Genomic DNA, 23,049 nt, shown 5'->3' with positions numbered 1-23,049 from the left:
TAAAAAAAAAAGAAAGTTAAACACAAAGGAATGGCTATTGCATTGTGTTAGGCTGTACCTAATCAGGAAAAAAATTCTACTCTAGAACATTCCATTTACATTTTATGTGGCAGAATTGTGTTTTAGATCTTTGCTCCCACAAAGTCATCTCAAAGTCTGATGCATGACATTCTTCAAGAGAATCGTAAAAAATACCTGTTTGATTCAGTGGATGGAAATAGGAAGCAGGCTCACTCCTTGCTTGATAGAGTCTTTTTTGGAAGAAAATCACTGAAACATTGAGCCAAGAACATTTGCTAGCTGTCCTGATTTGTAGATATGTTTTTTTTTTTTTTGCAGAAACATATCTTTAGCTTCCAGTGAGTTCTAGCTGTCTGTGGCTAAGGCCCTTGTCTTTGATAAGAAACATCTGGCTCCAAGACAAAGGTTAAATACAAAGGTTGGGGGAAGAGACCCTGATGTCCCTGAGGAATCTGGTTGGGGCAGAGGCTGCATCTAAGGATCAGTTGCTCCATATGTGAGTGCCAAGATAACCCAGGGCAGAGGGAGGTGGAGAAGGAGGCTGCCTGCTGGGCTCTTCCTGTTCTTATAAACTTCTTCAAGACTTACAGAGGAAAATTCCGTTCTTTCTTCTGCCCGGGAGTGTTTGCTTAAACATGAAGGTAAGGGAATAACTTCATTCCTTTAAAATGAAACTATCTGAAAGGGTGGTAATGCTTAATCTTTCATGGAAGGACAGAGGCATGGAAAAATATACAAGATCTGAGACTGACTTATGTATTTTTATTTAAATATATTCAACAGTGGGTTTATCCAAAGTGACTTAGTTTGTAACCAAATTATAGCTATAAAGGGCTTGGGATAAAGAGTTAGAGACAATGTTTCTGAAAGTCCTAAGAAATACATAAGGATTTACAAGTGTGCTGTTGTTATTTCTTATATAAATATTTCCTCCAAGATTTTTTGTTTTATTTTGTTTTCTTTATTTGTTGTGATTTAGGGTCAAGCAATATGAATTTCCTATTTCAGGGTTTTATAGAAAAGCGAAGTTTGCCACAAGGAAATTTAGAATTTTGAATCCTGAGTGAAAGGGTCAGGACTGTGAAAACAGACAATTCAAGTAGGTAGGAGGAAATGAAAGGTTTACTAAGGATAAATGGCCCATTGTGAAATGGCCAGATGTTAAGCCAAAAAAAAAAAAAAAAGCTCTTCAACCAAAGAAAAGCTTAAACACATCACTATCATAGGAAGGCAAAAGATTTATACAATCTATCACTATTATAGATGGAATATTTCAGAAGCAAAAATAAATTGAAATTGTTATTATCATTTTGTTCTTATAAATTTTGATATTTAAACCTAAAAAATGTTGCATTATTATGCTGGAAAAATAATTTGGCAGCCTACCAGCTGCTGGATTGCTTCTGAGGTGCCTGGGCTATACATTTGCAGGACTGAATCTGTGCCCACTTACCAATGGGTTTAAAGGAGGAATGAGGAATGAATCTTTTTTTTTTTTTAATATTTATTTACTTTTGTTGGAAATTCAGATTTACACAGAGAAGGATAGGCAGAGAGAAAGATCTTCCATCCACTGATTCACTCCCCAAGTGACCCCAGTGGCCAGAGTTGAGCTGATCCTAAGCCAGGAGCTTCTTCTGGGTTTCTCATGCAGGTGCAGGATCCCAAGGCTTTGGGTCTTCCTCTACTATTTTCCCATGCCACAAGCAGGAAGCTGGAAGTGAAGTGGAGCACCCAGGATATGAATCAGTACCCTATGGGACCCCGATGCTTGCAAGTCAAGGGCTATAGACACTGTGCTATCGTGTCGAGACCAAGAAGAATGAATCTTAAATAACTCATACATTATGTGGAACTGAGTAATTAAAATTAAACACAAATTTCACAGCTCAGTTGTTTAATGTTATGACCTTTGAATACCATTCAGCCTTACAGTTTAGACTTATGATATAATCTAATTTATATTACTTCAGCTTGTATTTTTGAAAAGACTTTTATCTTTTTAAAGATTTATTTATTTTTATTGGAAAGGCAGATATACAGAGAAGAGGAGAGACAGAGAGGAAGATCTTCCATCTGATGATTCACTTCTCAAGTGGCCGCAACGGCTGGAGCTGAGCCAATCTGAAGCCAGGAGCCAGGAGCTCTTCTGGGTCTCCCATGTGGGTGCAGGGTTCCAAGGTTTTGGGCCATCCTCTACTGCTTTCCCAGGCCACAAGCAGGGAGCTGAAAGGGAAGAGGGACTTCTGGGATATGAACCGCGCCCATAAGGGATTCTGGCATGTGCAAGATAAGGACTTTAGCCACTAGGTTGTTGCACTGGGCCCCTTACCTTATATTTTGATTTAAAAATTTAGAATATATGTTAACTCGAAAAGATTGATGTTTTTCCTGAAGTCTTCTAGCTAACATGCTTTCTCCAAATGTTTGTGTTAACTGTCAATCAGCTTCCTTAATTTTTTTTTTTATGATGAGACATCTTAATAATTGCTTTGTGCTTAAAAATGTGTTCACAGTCATTGGTTATTATGACATTTTACTGCTGTGATAATAAGCATGCTTTTATCTTTTAATTGGTTGATAGAGTGTCAACAAACAAAGGGATTCTTTCATTCCAGTTCGCTGCATAGTTCCTATCTATGTTTGAATAGATGTTCATGTTTTTGCAGTAAGCCTGAAGCACATGCGGTTGTGACTGCTTTGAAGAAGGAAACTTGAAAAAACTTTGGGTTATGAAGACCAAAGAACAGCTTTCCATATTGGGGCTTTCCAAGGGACATAATCTTTTTATCTCAACCTCCTGTCATCCTTCCACATAAGTTTACCCATTTTGATTCTTTCTGTATCTCCAGGATAGGCAACAACTTAAGTTTGGGTTATTTGAGAAGGACTTCAGAGCCAAGGGGCTTCTATCTGAGCTGGCTGTAGGCCAGCCATGGATTCTCACTCCCAGGACTGAGCTGAGCTTGAGGTTTGTGGGCCTGAGGAGTGATTCACAGAGTGTCAGGATGTGGTCAAACCCAGTGAAGTCTGTGATCAGGACTGGAGCTGGAATTCACTAAAGGAACGAGCTAGAGCCATTGCCTACTCAGTGCTGGGAAAAGAGATTCATGGAAAACACAGCTCCATGTTACATACATTGATACAGTACAAGAGTTTCATACCTTCTCTACTAAGCTATTTCTTACAGTTGCCTTAGAGATGTGTGTTTCATGCTTTGATTTCTATTTGTGTTTCATCTCTCTGTGTTGTCCATTTGATAAGGTGCCCCCTCCGCCTGTCCCCCATCCTTCCACTCAGTGGCAAGGAAGAGCAACTGCTTCCTTTTCAGAGAATCAGCTAGCAAAGTTTCAAAAAAAATCCTTTTGGTCAGTGAGTTTCATGACTAGTGAACAGAATTGGCCTTGCACTGAGCCAATTGAGATGGGTTATGATAAGGAACATGTGCATGGTGACAAAGGCACTTATAGTTCAAAGTGGATTTTTAAAAATTTTGTTGAGATTCTTTTAAAATTCATGTAAAAATGGTGAGATTCGCTGACCACCAAGGAAAGAATAACTCAGCCGAATGTATAAAAATAATTTAGTCCAGGGAACCATGGTCATGGGCTTCCCTTCCCCATGTAGCAGGAAGATATATATGAGGGAGAGGACTATAAGAAAGAAGAGCCAGGAAGAGATTTGCAGGGATCTTTTAAACTCCCCCTGATGCAGAAGTCAGAACAGCGGTCACCTTGGCCCTTATTTGATGGGGAGATATAGTTTTGTGCCCCTCATTGGTGCAACACTGGTTTCCCAGCCTGATGGGTCTGCCAGAATTCTGCCATTCGTTCTGGGTTGGGTTGGAAGCAAATTCCACCCTCCTCCAGTAACCATGGTAACCATAAAAAATGATGCCAATAATAACTTATTTCATGATGCTCATTTCGATTGAGAGTCATAGGCTAAGGTAAATATTCAGGATTTCCATATTTTTTAAATTAAAAATTTTAAATTTTATTTTTATTTTATTTGGGAGTAGAGACAGAACAGACACAGGTGAAACAGAGAGAGAGGAGAGAGAGAGAGAGAGAATAAAGGAAAGCAAAGAGAGGGAGAGATTGCTTTTGTATTTGTCCGTTCACTACCCTAATGCCAACAACAGTAAGCCCTAGGTCATGCGGAAGCCAAGAACGCAGAACTCCATTCAAGTCTCCCATGTGGGTGGCAGGAATGTGTGTACTTGAGCTAAGTGCACGTGAGGAGGCAGCTAGAGGATTCTCGCATTTTAGAGTGAGTTATTGAGCATTCTGTGTGATATTAGAGAAGCCACCAAGTCTACCTGGTGACCATTAGACTGGCCCTGCATTCAGGAATGCGAAGCTGGATTGTGTTCCGGAAGCGTGGGACATCTGGAGAATCACGTGCTCTACATGCGTGAGAGCATTAGAACACACAGGCTTACCCTTAGAGCAGTGTTGGTTGCAATCTGGGCATTCAACATTTGGTCAGGGCGAGAACGTGTGCAGGTGATCCACAAACCAGATGTGGCCCGCTGGAAAGGAGCCAGATTTGGGTTGTCAGGGCATCTCACCCAAAGGCTGACTAGATGCAGCCGTCCCAACAGATGGCATCAGTATGGAAAGATTCAGAGGAAACAGGTGCTAGAGAGGGTCAGAAATGAAGACCCAAAGGATAAATCATTTGTGCCATAGAGCACAAAACATTGTGAGAGGTAACAAATTGGCATGCTGATATCTAACTTGCCCTGGTTTACCATCACCAGACTCCAACTGGATCAGTCAAGCAAGGTCCTTTTTGACCCCTTTGCCTGTCACTCTTCCTGCTCTGATGTTGAAGTAGGCAGAAGGCACTTGGAGAGGTGGCACAGTGGTATTAAAGTGGAGGAATTTTGCCTACTCCTTCCCTTTGAAAAGCATCCAAGAGCAGAGGAGTAGTTTTAATGTTCAGACAGGATGTGTGATGGTGTATTTGATGGTGGGGTTATCCGTGGGGCAGAAAGAGCTGTCCACAACTGTCCCTCTGGCTCCAGATAACAGGCAGTTTTACTTCCGCTGAATGGCAGGTTTCCTAGCCTGGGGACCTCTAGTTACAGCTGTCTAACTACTCTACATGTATCTATATTTATATACCACATTTATTTTTATATACATTTATTTTTATGTACATTGAAGTGTTTATTAATTCAAAGAGAACAGATTTCATGTATTTCATGGATACACTTCTAAGTAGATAAGCATACTTTTCAGACCCCTCCTCCTTTCCTTCCTTCAATCCCCTTACTTCTTTCCCTTCTTTTCATTATTATTTGCGAGACATAATTTTATTTTATTTTTATATTTTTTTAAAGATTTATTCATTTTATTACAGCCAGATATACACAGAGGAGGAGAGACAGAGAGGAAAATCTTCCATCCCATGATTCACTCCCCAAGTGAGCCGAAACGGGCCGGTGCTGTGCCGATCCGATGCCGGGAACCTGGAACCTCTTCCGGGTCTCCCACGCGGGTGCAGTGTCCCAATGCCTTGGGCCGTCCTCCACTGCTTTCCCAGGCCACAAGCAGGGAGCTGGATGGGAAGTGGAGCTGCCGGGATTAGAACCGGCCCCCATATGGGATCCTGGGGCTTTCAAGGCGAGGACTTTAGCCACTAGGCCACGCCGCCGGGCCCGCGAGACATAATTTTAACCCATTCTACTTTTAATCTCTTCATCTTTTGATGAACACATGTTGATTCCATGTCTTGGCTACCGTGAACATGGGAGTGAGATCTCTTTAACATACTCACTTTATTTCCTATATACACAGTAAGGAGGATTACTGGATTATATGTTCATTTTTAATCTTTTTCTATTTTTAATTTTTTGAGGAACCATGAAACTTCTAAAAAAGAAACATAAAAGCAGAATCATTTGACCTTCTCTATGATTCTTTTATTCTTTGTACTGCCTACTCACAATTCTTGACTTTCATGAATGTATTAGTTTTCACCTTATTAAACAAATACAAGACAAATTAACACTTTATTTTTTCTTCTGCAGGCAGTCAGCTTATTCATTTTGATGGGATTTATGGGAGAATTTGAAAGTTTTTCAAGGTGAGAGTTTTTGTATTCTGTGTGAAAACCATTTAAAACTCTTTTTGAAATCATTTGAAGGAAATCCTTTGATATGGCCTGGATTTTTACATTGCAGCTTCAGCATGTTTATTTCTTCAATGTATTTTGCCTTTCCATATTTTTAGAAAATGCAATGGTAACTGTTAACTGAAGAAAACAGTAAGAGTCTTGTTGAAAACTCAAAGTTTATTTGGTAAGACAAATTGAAGATTTAAACTCGGAAGCAATCAGTTGCCTGAGTTGGTCATGCCACAAGCCCAAGTTTGGTTATGGATTTTACACTGTCCTTATTGGGTAGGTGAATGCATTGAGTCAAGTTAAAACATCAGTCACATTGAAAATCAAAGAATAACTTACTGAAAATTGAAGAACATCTCATAATGATCAACAAGCTCAAATATTGGTTAAGGAGGAGCAATAACTTGGCACACTTGCTGCCACCCTGAGATGGATCTAAATGTAGAGAAACGCAAAAAGTGGAAGGGGAGGTTAGTGACTCTGTCATGGCCCTAAGACCTAAAGCTCCCCCCTTTTCTTTTTTTATAATTACTATTTTATTTGATGATCTTTTCATAGTTGATTAGGGCACAAAAGCTCAAGGACTACAGGCAAGTGGGTAAGACCATTGTTTCCACATTAATTTTTTTCTTCATCTGGGGTAAGGGGAGAGATAAGAGGAAAAGCCCTACCCAGCCTCCCATGCATCCCAGGGTCCCCGATGTAAGTCATATTCTGAGGACACTGCTCAAGTGGTTTTGATAATTCAACAGTTCTGTATTTCTGCCAATCTTGCCAAGCCAAGCATGATGAATCCACTGGCTGACATAGTTCACCGCAGAGTCTCTATTTGCCCAGATTTTCACTGCCAACACATGGCTGGGGTAGATGATCGATTTGTTCTGTCCTCCATCCTCTGTTGTGGTACCAGATGTCCTGCAGATTTCAATGCACTGCCATATCCTCCATGTGCACCTGGATATGCTGCCCACTGCTCTGTCTGAGCCTCTGAGGAGGCTCAGCTTGGACACATGCACTCCATGGTCAGACCATGGAACCTGCATGTATCTTCATGGTTGGGGTTCTGAGATAAGCAATTCAGTTAGAGGAATCCCCCAAGAAACTTTGTCTGAGGTGATCCCAGACCTGATTCTTGTGTGCGTGTGTGTGTGTGTGTGCCAGTACAGGGTCCAGCACAGTCCGTTGCCCCAATCGGCTTATGCATAATGCTGGTGGTTACAATTGCTGGATCAGTTCTGTTTCTAGCCCTGTCTTCTACATGAACCAATGCGTGCTGTGGTCCAGCCTGATTCTGCCCATCTCACACCTGGCCCTCATGCAAACCAGTGGAAGCTTCCTGCTTTTCAAGGACTGGTGGTTGTTTCCTGACCAATAGCTGATACTTCCTTGAGTAGAACTGAGGTTCACTGAAAGGTCCTGATACTGGAAACCAGCTACAGGGCATCCTTATAGCACGGACAGCACAATGGCTGACTAGGTCAATGCAACAAAGTATGTGTTTTATTATTATGACTTTGTTTATTGATTTTAGTTTTATCATATTATCGTTGTTCCTTGTAAGGAAGAAAGCTGTATATTAAAAATAATTCCAGGTCTGTGTCCTATCCCACGATTTTACCTGTAATTCAGAGGCTTAAAACAGATCTGTATGTTCCAAAGCAGTATTTTTTAAAGTATTAAATTTTACTTTATTTGAAAGGCATGGAGTGGGTAGAAGAGAGAGAGAGAGGGAGAAGGAGAGGGACAGAGAGAGACAGAGATATTGAGAATATTTCATCAAATGGTTTACTTCCCAAATGCTCACAATAGATAGGACTGGGTTCAGGCTAAAACCAGAAGCCTAGAATTCAGCCTGAAGCTCTTATGTGAGCAGCAGTGACGGGAAGCAGAGTAGCTAGGACCACAACCAGGCACAGTGATATGGGATGCAGGCACGTCAGATGTCTACCTCAGTCCGGTATTTGATCTTTAAATGTAACCCTTAGAAAACGTTGTCTGGATCCTAACAATCAGGAGTTTCTAAAAAATAGTTTTCTTGACTTTCGAAACTCCTCAAAAAGTCAACATCCCTGTTCCACCGTCTCGTCTGCTTTCACTGTTGTATTAATGAGACCAAGTATTTGCTAAAACTATGGGAATGTGTGCCAAGTTCTGCATGCTGGGTACTTGGGATAGGAGCAAGATGGTACTGGGTCTGCTGAGTAATTCAGATTGTGAGAGAATTCACTGCAATTCCAGGTCCTAAGGGCTCCAGGAGAGGCCGGTAAGGGTGGTATGGGAACACAGGGAAGGAAAAGCCTAGTGAGTTTCTTTGTCCTAAAGCTCTTACTGGAGAAACCTTTCCCTGGGACACAAACAAGGTAAGTCACGATCAGCTTAATGAGTATTTCTGCATTAAAAGTACTCAGGTTTTTGTAACATTGGTGCCTTTCGAAAACTTCAAACTAGCAAGGCTGGTTCCATAAACTCGCCCAGGCAAACACACACTACAGAACCAGATTGGAGTGACCTGACAATCTTTATCATCTTGACCCTGGATGTCTCCTAGCCTACCAATGTGCTACAAATCCAGAAACCAGGAGTCTTGGCTCTTTACTTCTTGTGGGACCTTGTTTTAGGTAGATTACTTCTTGTCTTAGATGACTCCTCTATGACTTGGCTAGGAGTTGAGCATTGTGTAAATCAACTCTCCATTTTTCACATGCATTTTATATCAGTGGAATTGTCTGAGCTCAGACTGCCCCACATGGGTGTGTGCTTGAGAAGTGGTCTAAATGAACTGGGAGAACACTTTAAATTTTTAACCAGTTGCCTTCTACTGGTTTTTAGCTTCCCAATTCCCATGGGGTCTTATTAGAGCTGCTATCTCTCAGTTGTTTTTGGATTCTTTTCAACTTATCATTCACAACCTCTCAAAGGCCATAACACCTTCCTCCTCTATGTTCTCCCCTGGCCTGCCAACTCCAAATGCTCCCTTATCCATGTTTCCGTATCATATGATATAGTTCACAGTCCTGTTATGAAATCTATCAAATTGCATGTGTTGCATTATGATTTTTTATATCTGTCTTTTCCTCTATCAAGTCAGTGTCATGTCTCTTATTATTGCTATACTCTAGTGTCTTCATAGCATGTAGTTTGTAACAGATCTTGAATAAATGTTAACCCTTTAAGAAAATGAGTTACCCCATTTTTATGTATTTTGGGATACTTTCAGTTATCTCTTTGGAAAAAGCCTGAAAGAGTTTTTAACTATTCTTTGTCTTGACTGTTCTTTGCATGTCCCTCACTTATTTGTGCACCTGCTTTGTGATGGGCAATTTGCCACTGTGACAGTGCCTCTTCTCCCATCAATTGCCAGTGGGGTTCGTATGGCTCTTGGTCAGAGTGCAGTGGCTGTACCAAGACGCAGGTAACAAAACTTTGAATTTGATTATTTACATGCACAGGGAACATGGGCTTTTTCACAATGATATTAACTTCTGAATGTTCACTAATTCATGTTAATATTTCTGGAAAATTATGTAAGTGATTTTGAAATGAGAAAAAATGTGAAATACTTGAATATGGTAGTCATTCCTGTATTTATTTTTCTTCAAAGATTTTCATTTTCCTTCTGTTTTTCCATCGTGTTTTTTGAAGGACTTTTATAAATCTTACTGTTGCCTAGAAATGTACATAGACCAAAAACAGAGGCAACCCCTTGTTAGAGAAATAGTGAAGCATGAGATGAAAGTAGTACATAATTCAAAGTTCATTTTGTAGTTGCTGGATTCAGGTTTTCTCACTCCAAGAAAACTCCAGTAAATTAGTAAAATAGCTGCTTTGTTTTACTTCACATATAGTCAACTATCAATATCAAATCAAATGTTTTGCAGTTTTCAAGTGTAATACCCTAATGTAATGCAAACAAGAGACTTGATCTGAGATATTATGGAGTGCTGCTGGAAATGCCAGTTTTTCTTTACTAGAAATTTTTCATTGGACAAAATATAGAAAAATTGGGAAGAGCATGATTCAGAATCTCACCATTAATAAGGAGATGTAGCAGCATCTTAGTATTTTTTTCCTTAAGCTTATTTTTTATGTGCTTACAAATTTTAAAGATAGGATTATATTTTACATATTACTTATGTATATTAACATGCATGTTTATGTTCTATTATTTTAGTCTAACAGACTGTATTATGTTCCATTATATGAATATACCTGTCTTGTTTATCCACTTTTCTACTATTTGACATTTTGGTTCATTTTGCTTCTATTATTAAAAACAAACTTTATGAATATTTTTGTGATTGAATATCTGTCTTCTCATAATATACTTAAGATAGATTCTTAAAAGCATGTTTGCTCTAAAGTTCTTAAACATTAATATTTAAACATGTATAAAGGGATCAAATTTAGATAAGATACATTTAGAATCATGTTGTAGAAAATAATTCCTGTTTTTAAACATAATCATGATTGTCATTTTTATAAAACATTTATTTATCACCTACATGCATAATGTTTTAAAACAAGTCACAGAAATGATGAATTTGGCTTCTAGCAAATATTACAGATAATTCTAGTTACAGGTAACCAGGAACATAAAAAAAATGAGGTGTAAGTCAAAGAAAAACAAGTGCTTAAGACATTGTATAAATGATAAGTAAGAAGGAACATTAATTAGAATTAGAGAGTTAGAAGATATTTTTCAGAAGTAATTTTTTCCTTTTGAATGAAGGTCATCATGCGATAGATACACCTCTATATTAGAAAACAAAGTTTTTGCTCAGTCGAAGACAAGTGCAAATGAAAAAGGGGTCAGAAGATCAGAATCTGACAGGTAGAGTGAGGCTACTGAGAGTACCAGCTGTCAGGGGCACGGTGGTGCTGTGCAGGGGAAAGTATTACCTGTGCAAACACCCCAACCTGCTTAGGAACTTCAGGGAAGGACATGTTGATAAGCCGTGTTAGAAGTTGTCTTCCTCAATTAAAGACCAAAAAAAAAAAAAAAAAAAAAAAAAAAAAAAAAAATCAAAGCAAGGAGCTTCAGCAGTTTGCACTTCCCAGTCATTTTCCTCTGGGGCTGTCGGTAAAGACATGAAACCTACAGACGGCTAACCTGTGGCTGATGTAAACATACTCGGAATTCAGATTTCATGACCATGGCCCCTTGTTCCAAACAAACCCTATTTAGAACGGATGAATACAGTCAACATTAGCTTGTATGTGTACTCTTCTCTGTGAATCTTTGTTCATGGTTTAAATCCTTGGAAAGCTCAGACATGTTTCCCTTTTAGTAATCGAGAAGAGGTGAGTACAGAAGAAGTCTGAGAATGTACCTTTGATTGCCAATGGGGAAGAAAAGGATATTGTGGATTTTTATGTCTATAAAAGGAGGGTTAAATGAATTTTAAAACAGACTAGTAATAAATTTTTGTTTAGCTTGCGTTTCTCAATTTTCCTATATTCTTCCACAGATTCATTTTTTTAAGTGTGTTCTACTACAGCGGTCAATGTTTTTGATAGTCTCAAAAATCTCATCATGGATGTGACCTTACTTTTGAACTACTTTGTATATATATATCCAAAATATATATTTATATATTTTGATATGCTTGACTTCTGCATTGTAAAATTGCCCCGTAAAATCTCTTTTTTCCTTTGCCTTGTCTTCCTGAGGAAGGCTTAAGGTTCAACTCAAATTAATTGCCACCAATTTTCTAAAGGTTTCCTTGACTTCATTCAGCTTAACATTCCTTCTCATTCTTCTCACCCACTCTCAGCAAAGTTCTTTCTACCTTTCCTTAATTAGCTCTTCACACATAGCTTGGAGTAAAAGCATTAATCTGAATGGTAACGTATCTGCTATGTGTCTACTCAACTGAGCATGACTCTTTCAGGTCTTTTTCTTCATAACTCACTAAAAACAATTTTTAAAAATTTAACCTAGAAACAAATGTATGGTTTGGAGCTCACTCTCTGTCTATGATAACCCAAGTGACATTGAACCCAAGTAGATGAGTTGATTTTGAAGCTTTTTCTTCTGTAGAACACCAGAGTAGATGCCCAGATGCTGTTTCTCAAATTGTACAGATTGCTCTTGAATTGTGTTACTCAGATAAAGGGAATTGGAGACACATAGCAAGGTACCACCTGTTTTGTGTTTAGACTCGCAGGCGGCCACTTGCTGTCTATGGGCAGTATGGGGGCCATCCTTGTACTGGAGATGCTTTCGAAACCCAACCTTGTGAGCCTACCCGGGGATGTCCAACGGAGGAGGGATGTGGAGACCGTTTCAGATGTTTTTCAGGTAATTTGTTTTCCAGGAGCACAGCATGAAGAGTAAACTCAAATACTGTTCATTTAACTTACTCGGTGTGTATTTGTTGAATTTCATTGGATTCATATTGGCCTATAAATTAATCTATCCTCAGTATTAGAAGTTTTTATTGGTGAATTAATTACATACTCAGCCATCATTGTTTCAAACACGTCTGATAATAAAAATGAGAATGATATTGCCTCTTTGAATAGAAATTATGACTGTTGATAGACCACACAGTTCTTGATACTGTTTTTTGTTGGAGATGAAGAGTGAGTCTGATTTTTACACCAAGGCTGAAAGCAAAGAATGTTACTGCTCAAATTATTGCATCTACAAATAAAGCAGCTTAAGTTAGCCAAGCAAGGAGCAAGACATATCACCTGCATGCATGAGGTGAATGGCCTGGACATTGAGTGTTAATTAACCTATTGACTAGTTTATATTTCTGCAGTCAGATTAATTTAACAATTTTAGTATATGTTTATTATTTTTGTTATGACACATTTATATAATATAATTAAATATTATATCACAATGTATCATACAGTGTTGAGGATTGTGGACATAGATAAATGAAACATACATTTTTTACCTCAAAAATATGAGTTTAATGGCCAGAATAGAATGAAAATAATCCCTGCATTGGACGTGCTCCTCAACAATGCCTGTCAACCTCCTAGCCTGGTTTCAAAATCCAGATCAGATGACATCTGCTCTGGGAAGCATTCCTAAATCCCCAACTGATAGAAGATCCTGGCAAATCACTTCTCTGCCTTCCTCTATGTGTCTTATACCATCTGTCATCCTGGTTATTGTTGGCCTGAATGCTTCCCTTACTAGAGTGTGAGTTTCTTGAAGATAAAGACTATGTTTTTTTTCATTTTGGCATCTGAAATACTTAACAGATGCTCAACAATCTTTGCTGCATTGCATCAGGTGACAGTACAGTGGGGTACCTGTTGCATACTCTGGGGACAGTTGATAACGCATGATGTGAAGACACAGAGGAAGGGCAAGCATTGTAGTAACTGAAGGAGGAATAGCCTTTAAGAAAGGCAGGATCATTAGAGATTAGAGAAAGCCTGGTATTTCATTCCTGCAAGCCTCCCAATAGGATGGCAGTATATAGCAGGCTCCTGTGAGAATGGCTGGATATGATGCTGAGGAGACAGGCAGGAGCTTTCTTGGAATTCTGGGCTTATGATATCATAAAAATCATATTGCTGAATTATGATGAACTGTATCTTTCCTGTTCAACTGTAAAGCATGTGAATCTGGAAAAGACCACTTTTATGTACATTTTATGTATATTTATATCTTAATACCCAGTCTTAAATAGAATAGTATACCAAGGATATACATGATTTTGAACTTTTTACCTAATTATTTCAAAGTTTATGAATCTAAGTCATCAAGGGAAGCACAACTTTAGTGATTATAGAAAGGAATTAAAAAACTGGAGAACAGAAGTGTAATCTCCATTCCTAATAGCTGGCCTAGTGTGATTTTGGAGTATTTGGACAAACTATGGGATGATTGTGGGTGAGAGCCTGGAATTTTCAACTGCCCTTCTGTTTTCAATTTTGGACAAGGTAAGAATCAACTCTAGCGTGCTGTACAATGGAGACCAAAATAGTTGCTTGTCTCTTCCTAGACCTTCTGAGGATTTATCTCTGTTTCACATTTGGGCAGTATTGGAAATGGGGGATAAAGCAATTTTGATTCTATAAATTTCTCTGCTTCTTTTTTTTTTTTTATCTGCATGGGGCTCTTCTTGTGCTCAGGTCAGTGCATCAGCAAATCGTTGGTTTGCAACGGGGATCCTGACTGTGAAGAGGATAGTGCTGATGAAGACAAATGTGAGGACTCAGGAGGCAGACCATCTTGTGACATTGATAAGCCTCCCCCCAACATAGAACTTACTGGAGAGGGGTAAGGTGCTGGGCAGCCGCCTGCGTAAATTGGTGGTTTATAATTCTTAGTATTATTTTATCTTATAGTCCAGTAAGTCTAACAACAAATCACCTAGTGGCTTAGAGCTCTTTGCCACATTCCAAAGTAATTAATAAAATCCACAGCTGTGTATCTGTGGATGTATGCGGTAAGATTGTCCTGGGGAAGTCCTGAGTTTGGCACTGAATATCCTGTATCCAGGTAAACCTGGACAGTTGGGTGCTCCATGAGGAGGAAATCGGAGAGTCTAATGAAGAAGGAGAAGAAGGAGGGAGAATGTAGAGCTACTCAAGAAAATAAAGAGATAGCAGAATGAGAACAGGGAGGGAAAGGAGGAAACAATGGTTTTGTAAAGCCCAGGTTGAAATGAGACTGCCAGAATTAGCTGAAACCTTCATTGCCAGATGAACTTGGGGAAAATCCTGGTGTGCCTTTCCAAAAATAAACAAACAACAAAAAACCAAAATCGGAGGAACTTTCAGGGATTATCTGACTTAAGAGTTCCATTTTTTTTTAAAGAAAGATTTATTTATTCATTTGAAAGAATTAAAGAGAGTGAGAGAAAAGCAAAGAGACAGAGAGAGAGAGAGAGAGAGAGAGAGAGAGATCTCACCACTGCTGGTTCCCTCTCCAGAGCCAAGAGCCAGAAGCTTCTGTGTCTCTCACTTGGGCCATCCTCCAGTGCTTTCCCACTCACATTAACAGGAGCTAGATCAAAAGTGAAGTAGCTGGGTCTCCAACTGCCACTCATATGGGATGCCAGTGTCACAGGTGGTGGCTTTACCTACTATGCCACAATGCTGAGTGCCCAGTTTAAAAATAATCTATTTGGGCCCCAGGGTGGTAGCCTCGTGGCCAAAGTCCTCGCCTTGCATGCCTGGGGTCCCATATGGGTGCCAGTTCTAATCCCAGTGGCCCTGCCTCTCATCTAGCTCCCTGCGTGTCGCCTGGGAAAGCAGTTGAGGACGGCCCAAAATCGTGGGACCCTGCACCTGCTTGGGAGATAGGGAAGAAGCTCCAAGCTCCTGGCTTCAGATCAGATTAGCTCCAGCCATTGTGGCTGCTTGGGGAGTTGATCAGTGAACCAAAAATCTCTCCTCCTCTGTTTCTCCTCCTCTCTGTATATCTAACTTTCCAATAAAAATAAATCCTTAAAAATAATCTGTTGAAGAGTGATAGATGGTGTGATTTTTTGATAGCGTTTTAGTATTTATTAGCAGAGGAACTGAATGAGATATGGAGTGTAAAATTCAGTATACCAAGGGCAATTAGTTGAAATTGGCTGCAGAGAGCTCTTCTCAAGAGTAACCTTAATCATATTGGTTTTATGTACAGATTCAACTGGAAACTAGCTGTTGCCATAGATACAACAGGGCTGCATGTTTCCCAAATGTGTTTGTAGGCTGAAGCCTGTTGAAGTTTCCAGTTGTTATTTCTAGCTATTATACCAAGCAGCGAACATGGATAATGCATTGTATGCATTAGAATGCTGTTCTCAAAGGAAGTGCTTTACTGTGCTTTAAGAGTGCCCAGAGTTCTCTAATGATGATTTCTTTCAGCAACTGCTGTATCTGGTTTTTAACTGCCTTTCCACCACTACCTCCAGCCCATACATATACATTTCCTTTTCTTTCTTCCAACAGTTATAATGCACTCACTGGCCAATTTACCAGAAAAATCATCAATACCAAAAGCTTCGGTGGTCAGTGTAGAAAGGTGTTTAGTGGTGATGGAAAACAGTACTACAGACTGAGTGGAAATATCCTCTCCTACACATTCCAGGTACTTATATCTTGCTCACATTTAATCAGTGAGTTGTGAGAGATTGCTATTTATATGATGTGAGCATTTTGCTATTTGTGGAGAATTTATTAATGTGCCAATATGTGACCAGTTTTTATAAATGTTTCATGTGGGTTCAACAAATACATACTCAGGCCTGTTGTGCTGTAGTAAGTTAAGCTGTCACCTGCAATACCAGCATCTATATAGGAGTTAGTTTGTGTCCAGGCTGAACTACATCTTACCCAGCTCCCTTATAATATGTCTATGGAAACTGTGGAAGATGCTCCCAAATGATTGGGCCTCTCCACCCATGTGGGAAACCTGGGAGAATTTCCTTGGTCCTGGCTTCAGGTAGCCTAGCCCCAGCCTTTGCTACCTTTTGGAGAGTGAACCAGTGGGTGGAAAATTGATTCTCCTTCTCTCTCCCTGTCTCCTTTTCTCTCTCTCTTTCCCCACTCCCCGCTTTCTCTCTAACTCTGTTTTTCAGATAAATAAATGTTTCTTATATAAAAAATACATATTCTTTAACTGTTAGGTACAGGATAAGGGATCACAATTTGTGTCGTTCAAGCTGACACATCTACATGCCTCTTTTTAAATTTACTTAGTTTTTAATTTTATTTTTAATATTGTCCACATAATTGAGAGGAATGCAAAATTGAGAGGAATGCATAATTGAGAGGAATGCATGTCTGTGTGGGCCTCTGATTAGAGTGGGGAGGGTGGAGGCATGGAAGAAAGTGGGTGCTTTAAATGTTTTTTTTTTTTCTCTGTGTTCACAAAGAGGGGGAAGGGGAAAAGGCTGATCCTTGCTTTCAAACCACATCAGCACTCAGGGATTTGGGGGTGGCCATTTGATGACAGCTTAGAGACCCCAGTATGGGATAGAGCATTCCAAGGGTGTTACTTGAGTGGTTTTGATAGTTCTGAGAAGTTGTTGATGTCATTGCTCCATGACTGACCAAGTCCACCTTAGTACATCTGCAGACCCAGGGACATGCTGCAAAGCTGGGCCAGGAGAGTGTCCAACCTGATTTGTTTTCCGTCCTCTACTGAGGCAGTTGACGTCCCCAGCTGGCCTAGATGAACTGGCTGTCATGTCTCCCATGTGCGTCTGGACATGCTGTCTGCACATGCACAGGCATCAACAACTGAGGTTAAATGTTTCTGATATATGCACTCCTGGGTCAGTCATTTAAAACTTTGTAAGAGTCAGTTTCTTGTTTCACATAGAAACATATTTATTCTCTGTGTGTCTCTGTCCCTAAAGAAAAATTTGTGTTTCAGTTTTTCTGATTTTTTTCCATTTATAGAAATAGAAAGGTATATTCTTTTTTTTTTTTTTTTTTTTTTTTTTTTAAAGATTTTATTATCATTGGAAAGCCGGATATACAGAGAGGAGGAGAGACAGAGAGGAAGATCTTCCGTCCGATGATTCACTCCCCAAGTGAGCTGCAATGGGCCGGTGCGCGCCGATCCAATGCCGGGAACCTGGAACCTCTTCCGGGTCTCCCACGTGGGTGCAGGGTCCCAAGGCCTTGGGCCGTCCTCAACTGCTTCCCCAGGCCACAAGCAGGGAGCTGGATGGGAAGTGGAGCAGCCGGGATTAGAACCGGTGCCCATATGGGATCCCGGGGCATTCAAGGCGAGGACTTTAGCCGCTAGGCCACGCCGCCGGGCCCGAAAGGTATATTCTTATATTATTTCTTTTTGACTCAAAAATTGTAGATCTGAGATTTGTTCATGCTGATACAGATGACATTTTTATTACTTTGTCCATTTTTCTTATGAAAATGCCTTGCGCATTCTTGCGCAGGGGTGTCACACACATGAGCCACAGTTTCTTAGGTTACCCTGCTCTTTGTAGGATATGCGTTTGCTAACCTTTATAAGGTCGAGTTCCCAAATGGAAGTATCTGTTGAGACCCTTGTCAGCAGTGTGGAAAAACACCATCTGCCCCACACCCTTGCCTGTGTTAGTACGGTATGGCCTGACTTTTCTCATTTTGCTTATGATCTCAGGCCGCCTCTGGCTCCAGGCTTCTGCCTCTCAAATGCTTCCTTTCCTTTAATATACAGCTCATCTAGTTTCTCTATTTCAATACAAAATATACTCATGCAAAATGGTTATTGGCTTAGGGGTCTGAAGATGTTGAGGGAGAAAAGAGGAGATATCTTTTGTTGCGCTAGAGAAAACACACTTTAACAACGTCAGTTGGCGTCCTGCAACTTAGCATTGTTCTACAGCTTTAACCAAATGAAGTTTCTGGTATCATCTTGTGTTAATTGCTTTCTTTGTGTCCTCTGCTAAGGTCCTTTCTCAGTTCTTTCCTCCCATATTCCCCTAGAATGCCCCAAATATCCAGTTCAGCTTTCCTTATCTGTTAGTCCCAAATTTTCAATTTAAGACTACTAGGATTTTCAGATAAAAGGGTCTTTTATTTATGTAAAATCAGTCTTTTCTAATAAACTGCTTCAATTATAAATAACAAGCTCACAAATTCCCCAACTTTCAATAAATCAGTAACATTCATGAATTTATTTAAAAGTATTTACTTATTTATTTGAAATGATGAGAGAGAGGAAGAGACAGTGTAGATAGATGATAGATACATAGTAGATGAGACCATTCACCTGCTGACTCATTCCTGAGTAGATCACAACAGCCAAGGTTGGGCAAGCTAACTCCATCTGGTCTTCCGTAAAGGTGGCAGGGGCCCAAACTCTTGGGCTAGCTTCTCCTGCTTTTCCAGGAACATGGACAGAGAGCTGAGTTTGGAAGCAGAGCAACTGAAATTCAAACAGGCACTCAGAAACGGAATTCTGGCATCCCAAACAGGAGCTTACCGTGCTTCTCCACAGTGCCATCCTCACATTTTAAACTTTTGAAATATGAAATTAAAAGTTAAATGTTCTTTACAATAATAGTAGCTACTGATTTTTGAATGTGTACTGTGGCATCCATACATCTAGACACAGACTTGGAGAAGTTCACCTGACTTAATCCAAGCCACCAGATCAGCGCAGAGTGCATCTAGCGCATCGGTTCTCGGAAGCTTTTACGTTTCACTTACATTTAACTCAGCCCATGTATTGCATTTAATGCCTTTTTAGGTTCTAAATTCTACATGGTGAATACTGTGAGGGAGCTTCAAAAGCGTCATAAAAATTGAAACTGGAGGATAGATTTACTTCAATGCAGAAAATTTGATATTCACAAAGAGTGCTCCTCAAAGAGTCCATGGGATATCCTTATCGCAAAATAAATAAACAAATAAAAACAAGAAGCTTGCAAGAACTTCAAGCATATTTTGCACCAAAATAAGCTTATCTCAGTTTCACTTTTCCATGAGCTCTTTGAATTGCCCTTGAGTGTGTTGTAATTTAACCTTTGGCCAGAAGACATAATGTAAGGTACACAAGTATAGAGAATTATTTTTTGCCGTTTATTTCTAGGATAGGGTGTCTCAAATTCTTTTATAATTATAAAGAAGAGAATTACATGCGTTTTTTTTTTTTTTTTTTTTTTTGAAGAGCCAAATTTAGAATGTTGCAGAGCAGGGGAAATAAAAGGGAGAGTGCTTCTGCGTCGGCTGGAAAGCGGCCTTGGCCCACGTCCGCGGCGTCTGAGCGGGAGTCATTTCCTAACAGCGTGAACCTGACATTGCTTTTCCTCAGTAGGGCTTAGTTACTGGATTGACATCTGAATTATCTTCCCAGTCACTGAATGCGAAGGCGTTTGTCACAAACAGGAGGAAATTATAGCTTGTTCTTGAGCAAGGAGTAGAGGGGTGCTCAGGATCTAGCCCGAGGGAGGTGAGCTGGCAGCAACATCAATGTCAGTGCTCTGAGTGCTAACCCCAGTGTGGGTAGGGAGGTGGTGAAGGTCTCAGTACTTCACAGAAATTGACCTAGGGAGGATCCACTATGCATCCATCTGTCTGCTAGTTGGCAGGCATCTGCCAGTAAGTAAGTATTACAGCAGCATTGGTCCACCTCTTTTATAATCTGTTTTGTTTAGCACTGAGGTTTATACAGGACAACCCTGGGCCTGCTTTGCGCGTCTATGTTGATGTCAGTTCTATAAACATAGAGAAGTGGATAGGAGAGAAAGAGACAAAGCAGAAAGAAAAACTGAAAAAAAAAGGGGGGGGATGACATGAGTGTCATTTTTATTAGCTGCAAGATATAAAAGCTGGCAGGAATACAGAGTGAATTATGAGGAGTTATAACAAGAGTCTAAGTGACCAGAAGGTAGAAAATCTTTGCTTAGAAAAGAGCTGCTAGGATGGTTAAGAAGGAAAGCACCGATGCTGCTCTTGTGTCCGACCTGAGCAAAGGAATCAGGCTGGGAAACGCTGGTGACAATCCTTGACGGAGGTAATGACGACCTGAGAAGGCTTGGTGAGTGACTGAAGGTGTGCAGGTTATATGCAAATGCTATGCCAATTTATAGAAGGAACTCGAGCATCCATAGGTTTTTTTTTTAATTTATTCATTTTATTACAGCCAGATATACACAGAGGAGGAGAGACAGAGAGGAAGATCTTCCGTCCGATGATTCACTCCCCAAGTGAGCCGCAACGGGCTGGTGCGCGCCGATCCGAAGCCGGGAACCTGGAACCTCTTCCAGGTTGCCCACGTGGGTGCAGTGTCCCAATGCATTGGGCCGTCCTCGACTGCTTTCCCAGGCCACAAGCAGGGAGCTGGATGGGAAGTGGAGCTGCCGGGATTAGAACCGGCCCCCATATGGGATCCCGGGGCTTTCAAGGCGAGGACTTTAGCCGCTAGGCCACGCCGCCGGGCCCCATCCATAGGTTTTTGATATTCCAGGAATCTGCTAGAACCAATCCTCCTAGGATACTGAGGGATGACTGTAGATGATCTATTCTCTAGCTTGAGTTGAAAATTTGCATTTAATTTTAAAAAGATTGAGTATAATTATTATTCATTCATTTGTTTATTGGAAAGCCAGATTTACAGAGACAAGGAGAAACAGAGAGAAGGATCCTCTGTCTGCTAGTTCACTCCCCAAGTGGCCCCAACAGCCAGAGCTGAGCCTATCTGAAACCAGGAACCAGGAACTTCTTCCGTGTCTCTCATGTGGTGCAAGGTCCCAAGGCCTTGGTTCATCTTCCACTGCTTTCTCAGGCCACAAGTAGGGAACTGAATGGGAAGTGGAACAACAGCTGGCACACAGACCGGAGCCCATATGAGATTTGGGCACGTGCAAGGCAAGGACTTTAGCCACTTGGCTACTTCTGGGTCTACCACGCGGGTGCAGGCTCCCAAGGCTTTGGGCCATCCTTGACTGCTTTCTCAGGCCATAAGCAGGGAATTGGAAGGAAGTGGAGCAGCCAGTGCATGAACCGGCAGCCACATGGGACCATGGGATCCATTGGCTGCATCTAGCATTCAAATTATGTTTCCAGCTACCTGTGGGCATTTCATTTCAGTGGACTCCCAATTAAACTGCTGGGCATATCCATACAATAGAATACTGGACTGTCTGACTTGTCTGTACCAACAATGTCAGGGTACACTTAAATAAAAGTGATGGACTTATGACTGCTTATTACAGACTATACTATTGTAATTATATGGGGAAAATCAGTCAGGAGGTGGGAACCTGGGGAGGGGGTAGGGAAATCCAAGACCCTATGAAGTTGTATCATAAAATTAGAAAAAATTTAAAAATCGATGAAAGCCGCGGCTGTCACTTTGCAGCCACATGTGACTAATTGTAAGATTCCTTTGAAGTAACCGTTTCTTCCACTATGTATGATAGAAAAAAATAGAATTTTTATTACTTTTTCAAGTCAGAGTTAGAAGTTTGAATCTACTACCAGATAACATTGAAAACTCGCAAAGTCCAAAGCATCTGATTCGTTCATATTACCTACTTCTCTCTCTGTTCCCTTCCATTAGATGGGAACTTCAGAGTGAAATGCTTGAAATAGCTCTCTGGTAGGTTATATTTGTTAATTTATTCACATTCGTGCTAAATACTGAATTTAAAGGAAACCAGAAGATTTGTGTATAGCAGGCAATTTGTGAGCCACTTGAGATTGATAAAGCTGATGCCATGTAACATGCCTAACAAAGCATAATCGGGGCTGGCATTCTGGTATAATGGCATAGTAGCCTCTGCCTGCAGTATCAACATCCCTCATGGGCACTGGATGGAGTCTGGCTGCCCCACTTCCAATCCAGCTGCCTGTTACTGTGCCTGGCAAAGCAATGCAACATGACCCGTGCTCAAGGCTCATGTGGGAGACCTGAAAGAAGCTCCAGGATCCTGGCTTTAGTTCAGCTCAGCTCTAGCTCAGCTCTAGCCCTTTCGGGAGTGAACCAGCTGATGGAAGATATCGCTGTGTTTCTCCTTCTCTCTCTATAAATCTGTCTTTCACATAAAAATAGGTAACTTAAAACTATCATCATAGGCTAAACTCTTCTACTCCTGCAGGTCTGCTCTTCATGAGTGCCACAGTATTTTGTCAATAAAAGTGTTTTTTTTTGGGGGGGGAAGATAATATGAAGATAAAGTATGCATGTTAAAGGGTACATGCCAGAGTACTTTTGATATATTCAAAACCTTAATTTGATTATTCCAAAATCTTTTCTTTTGTAGGTGAAAATGAATAATGACTTTAACTATGAGTTTTACAACAGTAGCTGGTCTTATGTAAAACATACATCAGCAGACTCTACATCATCTAATAGAAAAAGGTTCTTTATTTCTTCATCTTCATCATCTTCAAACAGTCATGCCATATATGATAGTGAAATCCACAAGAAAAAGGTTAGTATGAAATATCAGTTATCTTTTCTACATTTTA

General features: G+C 40.3%; 1 protein-coding gene across 1 annotated transcript in view; it reads left to right on the top strand.

The window, feature by feature from the left end:
• The first annotated feature begins 443 nt into the window (after positions 1–443).
• C7 (complement C7) overlaps positions 444–23,049 on the top strand; it is a 47,387-nt gene continuing 24,781 nt past the window's right edge. Inside the window, exons 1-7 of the mRNA XM_058680042.1 lie at positions 444–662; positions 6,062–6,117; positions 9,493–9,568; positions 12,316–12,457; positions 14,257–14,404; positions 16,069–16,207; positions 22,842–23,012. Of these exons, the coding sequence (XP_058536025.1) occupies positions 657–662; positions 6,062–6,117; positions 9,493–9,568; positions 12,316–12,457; positions 14,257–14,404; positions 16,069–16,207; positions 22,842–23,012 (738 nt within the window). The 5' untranslated portion in view covers positions 444–656. The remainder of the gene's footprint in view (positions 663–6,061; positions 6,118–9,492; positions 9,569–12,315; positions 12,458–14,256; positions 14,405–16,068; positions 16,208–22,841; positions 23,013–23,049) is intronic.

Source organism: Ochotona princeps, chromosome 23 (assembly GCF_030435755.1).
Source record: "Ochotona princeps isolate mOchPri1 chromosome 23, mOchPri1.hap1, whole genome shotgun sequence".
Classification (NCBI taxonomy): Eukaryota; Metazoa; Chordata; class Mammalia; order Lagomorpha; family Ochotonidae; genus Ochotona; species Ochotona princeps.
Note: the sequence above shows the minus strand (reverse complement) of the source record. Positions and strands in the feature narration are given on the sequence as shown.